General features: G+C 59.8%; 1 protein-coding gene across 1 annotated transcript in view; it reads right to left on the bottom strand.

Moving 5' to 3' along the window:
• EHMT1 (euchromatic histone-lysine N-methyltransferase 1) overlaps positions 1–6,178 on the bottom strand; it is a gene marked incomplete at both ends in the record, with an annotated part of 55,829 nt that overhangs the window by 24,568 nt on the left and 25,083 nt on the right. Inside the window, 3 exons of the mRNA XM_010830287.1 lie at positions 147–292; positions 2,974–3,105; positions 5,414–5,655. Of these exons, the coding sequence (XP_010828589.1) occupies positions 147–292; positions 2,974–3,105; positions 5,414–5,655 (520 nt within the window). The remainder of the gene's footprint in view (positions 1–146; positions 293–2,973; positions 3,106–5,413; positions 5,656–6,178) is intronic.

Here is a 6,178-nt window from a genome sequence, read left to right as displayed (position 1 = left end):
AGCCTCTGGGAAGCGTGGCCTCAGCAGAGCAGTACCCACGGCCATGTCCGCCCCCAGCCTCAGCATGGCCACACAAACAGCCCGCCTCCCCAGGCAGCCTGGCGCCGCCGGGCAGGGCACCCCCCGACGCAGACGCGGCGGCTCACCTGGTGGTCCACACTCTCTGTGGCCATGCACTGGTTGTTGGCCAGAGTGGTGATCTCCCGGCTCTTTGGGGTCTCCATCCGGCAGCTGCAGAGGGGCACCTCCTGGAGGCCATCTGTCTCGCCTGCATCAGGACCGTTGGCCAGCCCTGCAGTCACAGCAGACGCGTTGAGTGTCACCGCCATGCCACCCGCCCAGACGCTCCGCTACACTTGGGTCACCGGCGACAGGGTCCCTGCAGACACGCTCACGGCAGCACACAGGGAACCCAGGCCAAGACTGCACTCCCCACGAGGGGAGCGCTCGTCCTCCCTGCTCCGCTCAGAGCTGCAGCCACAAATTAAATGCTTGGGCCACTCAGAAGGGGGGCTTCCCTGGTGGCTCAGGTGGTGGAGAACCTGCCTGCGACGCAGGAGACTGGGCTCCATCCCTGAGTTGGGAAGATCCCTTGGGGAAGGGAATGGCAACCCACTCCAGTGTTCTTGCCTGGAGAACTCCATGGACAGAGGAGCTTGGCAGGCTACAGTCCATGGGGTCACAAACAGTCTGACATGACGGAGCGTGATTCCTTTGCCTTCGAGACACTTGGTAGTACCTGGAGACATTTTGGGTTTTCCAGGTGGCGCTAAGTGGTAAAGAACCCGTCTGCCAATGCAGGAGACATAAGAGACATGGGTTCAGTCCCTGGGTCAGGAGATTCCCCTGGAGGAGGGCATGGCAACCCACTCCAGTGTTCTTGCCTGGAGAATCCCATGGGCAGACGAGCCCGGTGGGCTACTGTCTATAGGGTTACCAAGAGTGGGACATGACTGAAGCAAGTTAGCACCACCTGGAAGGGTTTAGAGGCAGCCTGTTCAGTGATGACCCACTATAACCGCACAGAGAGCTTGCTTCTCCAGCTGAATGACGGACGTGTGGAGGAAAACAAAGAAGAAAACCAGGATCATGGCAAGCCTTTCGGGCACAGCAACATCACCCCGACCTGCCTGCAGGCAGGTGAGGGGGCAGCGCCAGGGAAAGGGGGCCCACGGTCAGGCTGGCTCCTGGTGGGGACACAGGCCAGTGGCCAGAAACAGCCCTCAACCCAGCTACGGCTTCCAAAGGAAGGCAAGTCCCTGTTCCTTCTCACAGCACAGTCCCATGGCCCACTCCCCTCCCTGCGTGGGAGCCAGGCTGGGCCCAGGACACTCGGGACCCAGACCCAGCCGTGCCCTGGCGGCAGGAGCAGCCGGCTCATGCGAGAACCAGACTGGAGGGCAACCCTGAGACCCCAAGGATCCCGCCCTCGCTGCCTCCCAAAAGCAAACGGAGGGGTGTGACCCACCTGCACTGACCCCGATGCTGCTCAGCTGACTGACTCTGAGCCCAGGACACGGGCTGCAAGGCCAGGGCGAGGGAAGGGCCGGCCAGCAGGCCAGGCAGAGGAGCTACAGGGCGCCAGACGGACGGGTCCCAGTGGACCCTGTACATGCCCCCCGGCTGTGGCCATCTGCCCACAGCCCCAGCCAGCCACCGGGGTCAGAGCAGCACCCAACCCCGGCTCGGCAGACCCGGGGGCACGGATGAGGGCCACTGCCCATCCCAACGCAAACGCTCTCTGGGCTGGAGCCGGGACCCCGTGACCAGGTCGGTCCTCGCCTTCCCGGGGGTCCAGGTCACAGGGCTCGCTGCCAAGGATCCCAGGCCGCTGCCCTCTCTCGAGGGTCTGAAACTCCAGGACTGAATACATACACCTGGAGACCCCGACTTGTCCCTGCAAAGAGCTGGCTCTCCAGATACCGCGTGACTGGGCGGCCCTGGCAGGGCTGGCACCGTGAGAAACACCCTCAGAGAAGCATCTCGCCCCGCGCCCGGCAGCTGCCTCTCCTCCTAATGCAGGGCTCCCACCAGCGTGGCCCTTACTTAGAGGAGCTGAACAGAAGCACGCGAAGGCAGAGGCCACCGCCCCTCAGCCCGGGGCTCAGCCTAGATAGGCACCCCCGCCGCACTGCCCTCACACCACCGACCATGCGCAATTTGGTAAAATAAGCACTACTTCCCGCAGGCGTCCAAGTCAGCACACTCCTGAGACAAAGCTAAGAACGTTTGGAAGCAGAGAACACACACGTCACGTCACTGGGAAGGAGGGCGTGAGGGGTCACTGGATGGTTTCTGCTAATTTGCAGCAAGAAGAAAAGCTGCTGTTTCTCTGATGGAGAAGCCTGTGACTTCCTTCCCAAGCTACAGATGTAGTTTCCTGAGTTGAACAAGCACCCAAACTCCCCTAGTGCTCACAGCCAAAGGCCATCCATCTATCCTTTCCACAACGTCTGGCTAAACCCTGCCGGAAGCCATACCCTTCAGCCACCAAAGTCCATGAGACAAAGTTAACAGGGGTTTTACATCATCCCCAGATTTCAAACTGATTTCCCACAAGGGCCAAATAGCTGTTAGCTCCTTTTCCAGATAAAGGTTTTTGGATGGTGGGAGTACACAGCCCCAGTGCCAGGACCCCAGCACCGTGGAGCAAGGACCTCAGTGAAGGGCCCAGCCCCGGACACGCACCACGGGGCATCTGAACACCAGCAGCTCAACCCCGACGCGGGCACACGTTTCTGCCAACACTGCTGGAGTCCGAGGCCATGAAACAGTCAGGTTACGCAGAACACTGCCACCTGCGGGCAGAGGCACCTCCCGCGGGGAGCCGACAAGAGCTCGTGTGGCCTGTGGGACCGCCACCCCAGCAGGTGTCTGCACCCAACCTCTGGGGCACGGTGACCGGCACCGTGTCCTGCCCACGCAGCATCCAATGTGCCCTCCCCCCACTGGCCCCACCACGCACGCGTTCACCTTCTGTGTCAGAGGTCAGCGCACCCTGGACATGGAGATTCAAGGAGTCCAGCGGCACCTCCATGTACCCCCCGCCGTCGCCAGGCGCCGTTGGCTCCACACTGCCCGAAGACGACGCAGAGGCTTCAGAACCTGCAACCAAAGGTGCCCTCATCAAACGGGGGGCTGGGGCCGCACCGCCACCCCGAGGCACAGAGCCTCGCCAGCCACGCAGATCCCACACATGCGCGTGCAGACCATACAGACGCTCGCAGGTACACAGATCGCACACACATGCACACGAGACACGTAGACACTTGCCAGACACAGATCACACACATGTACACGAGAGACATACAGATGCTAGCCAGCAACAAACATCTCACACACGCATGCGTGTCATACAGATGCTCGCCAGCAACAAAGATCACACACGCGCGTGAGAGACAGACGCTCACCAGCAACAAAGATCACACACGCGCGCGAGAGAGAGACAGACGCTTGCCAGGCACACGGATCACACACGCACGCCAAGTGTCATACAGACATGTGCAAGACATACAGACGCTCACCAGCAACAAACATCTCACACACACGCGTGTCATACAGATGCTCGCCGACAACAAAGATCACACACGCACGTTAGACACACGGATGCTCGCCAGCCACACAAATCACACACGCGCACATGCAAGACGTACACTCACCAGCCGTGCGGATCACACACACACACCCGCCCACACTTCTCCTGCCTGGTCCCATTTCCACTCGGGCTCCCCGGGGATGGGGCAGCCTCGTCAAGGAGAGCAAAGGCACAGACACATGAAAACGCCTTTCTCTACACCCTAGTGAGCTGGATTAAAGCTGATAAAACGATCTGAGGACACAAGTAGAAACACTGTACACACATTCCATGTTAAAGTAAGAGAAAAATCGAATGGCAGGTTTGAAAGACTAGCTGTTGTGCGGCAGCTAAAGACGCCTCAGACACACAGCATCACTGGGAACCTGTCCAGCTCAGGCAGTGGGCTCCAGGATCCACAGGGAAAGGCTGGAGGGAATGTCCATCCATGAGAACGGGGTTTAAGGAGCCCCTCACCCGCCAGAGGGTAACACACTCTGAACATGCCAACGAGAGGCGAGTATGCAAGTGAGGAGCCATCACGGGGTGAGGGGTTCCTATCTACATGACCCAGGAAGCCACCTGGGTATCAGTCATCGTAAGGGCATCTCACTGAAGAAGCCTGTGAAAACGGGCGTTTACACAGCATAGTTAACACCTCCAGCAAAGGGCAAATGCCCACACTTCACAGACAAGCCACTGATGTTATTTCAATGATGGGAATTGAACAGGTATAATACAGAAGTTTGGTATCCAAAGACCCTGAGTCCAGGCCAGTCTGCACCCAAATCTCAGGCAGGAAGGAGCTGACCGCCTGCAGAAATCACCACCCACCTGAGGAACCCCAGTAGACTGTACAATTTTAAACACTTTACAAAGGGAATACAATTTAAAGTCCTGCTTGAAGAAATATTCCGGCAGGCATTCTGCATGCTATACCCAAGATGGTGGCGATCAAGCTTTCATCCCAGGACCGGTGACTTTTAGTCTTGGGTCTACAACGGCTTGTCAGCCGACAACAGAAACACAGGGTGTGTGACCTCGGGTGATGATTCGAGGCAGAGAGACGAGGAACCGTGAGTGAAGGAGAGGAGCTTCAGGGACAACATGGTGCCTGGTGGGCCAACAAGCCCCACGCACCACCTGACCCAGACCCGAGCGCCCGCCACGCGGGGCCGCCAGCGGCCCTCTGCACTTCGAGGGCAGCTCCATGACCTGCTTCTCTATCAGAGAACTACAGCTGTGCAGCACTGCCCACCAGCAACGACACGGGTGACCCAGTGACGCGTGGAGAAGCCAAACAGAGGTGCCCTCCGTGAGTGAGCCCCACGGCGCCGGCCCCAGGCGAGGACCCGCACAGCAGCGCGAGGGCTGACTAGGGAGGGGTCTCGGCCAGGCACAGGGCGTGGCAGGACCTCCTGTCACAGGCGTGATGGGGGCTCACCAGCCCTGCTCCAGAGTACTGCACACCCCCTGCGGCGTTCAGTCCTCCACAGCAAAGCTGCAGACAAGGGCTGGGCCCTTGAGCCTGAGGCCATTCCGCTCCCAGTCTGCCTGGGACAGAACCACCCCCGGATCAAGGGGACTGACCAAAGGGCTGAGCAGCGCTTTGTGGCCCAGGGCCTGGCCCCAGGACACTGAGGGCAGGGCACAGGGTGTGTGGGGGTGCGGGCCGCGGGCAGGAGACCGCCGGGCAGCCCTTGCTAAAGCAGCTCCAATTAAGTCCCTTCTGGGGTGTTTGCTGTCCTAACAGTGGAGTCCTCCAGGTGAACGCAGCCCTGCACAGACCCCAGTGCCGAGGCGCGCTCCCGCCCAGGCGTCGCGTGGCTCCGTGCCTACCTAACACAGAGCAGGGCTTCTTTTTGCTTCTCCGCCTCCTCTTCCTCGCTGGCTTGATCCAAGGGCTGTCAGGCTTCCCCTTCCTCTTGAGGAACTTCTTCTTGACGCTGGACTCAGAACTCTGGGGAGTGGGGAGAGGGCAGAAAGGCAGAGCGTGGGCTCCGGGCGCAGAGGCTCCAGCTCCTGCCCTGTGGCCACCACTCACCCGCAAGACCCCGCTCACTCCCAGACGGTCCCTTCTAGGTCACATTCGTAAAGATGCCCATGCTTGTCCCTAAACACACTCCAAGCCGTTACTTGAGTTTCAGCACACACACAAAAAAATACATGGGAGAGCTCTACCAGACACTAAAGCAGCTCAGTAAGTGAGTCCACTTTCAATCACACGCACCCATTCACCATGCTCAAAGGAAAAGGAGCAAAGCTTCAGTCTGCTTCAAGTCTACATCCAGGTTAGCCAGAGCCCAGACAGCAAGAGGCTGTCACCGCTCATGACACGCCACGATTCCTGAGTGTCCGCATCTCACACCTCCACGCAGGCAGGGTCTAACTGCCTTGAGCCAGACAGACAGAAAGCCAGCCCACAGACCACGCTGCCAAGTCTGACACGAGGGTCTCGCAGCCTCGCTGGCCGTGGGTGAGAAGACACTTAAGGGCCTATAATCGCGAGACCCTCAGATACCGGGGCGGCTCAGCGCCTGCGCGAGAGCCGCCTGGGAGCCTGGGCCTGGAGCTGGGCCCCAGCGCCCTGTGCCCTCGCGCAGA

The sequence above is a fragment of the Bison bison genome, unplaced genomic scaffold, assembly GCF_000754665.1.
Source record: "Bison bison bison isolate TAMUID 2011002044 unplaced genomic scaffold, Bison_UMD1.0 scf7180017858910, whole genome shotgun sequence".
Classification (NCBI taxonomy): Eukaryota; Metazoa; Chordata; class Mammalia; order Artiodactyla; family Bovidae; genus Bison; species Bison bison.
The sequence above is the reverse complement of the archived record's forward strand: the minus strand, read 5'-3'. Positions and strand labels throughout refer to the sequence as shown.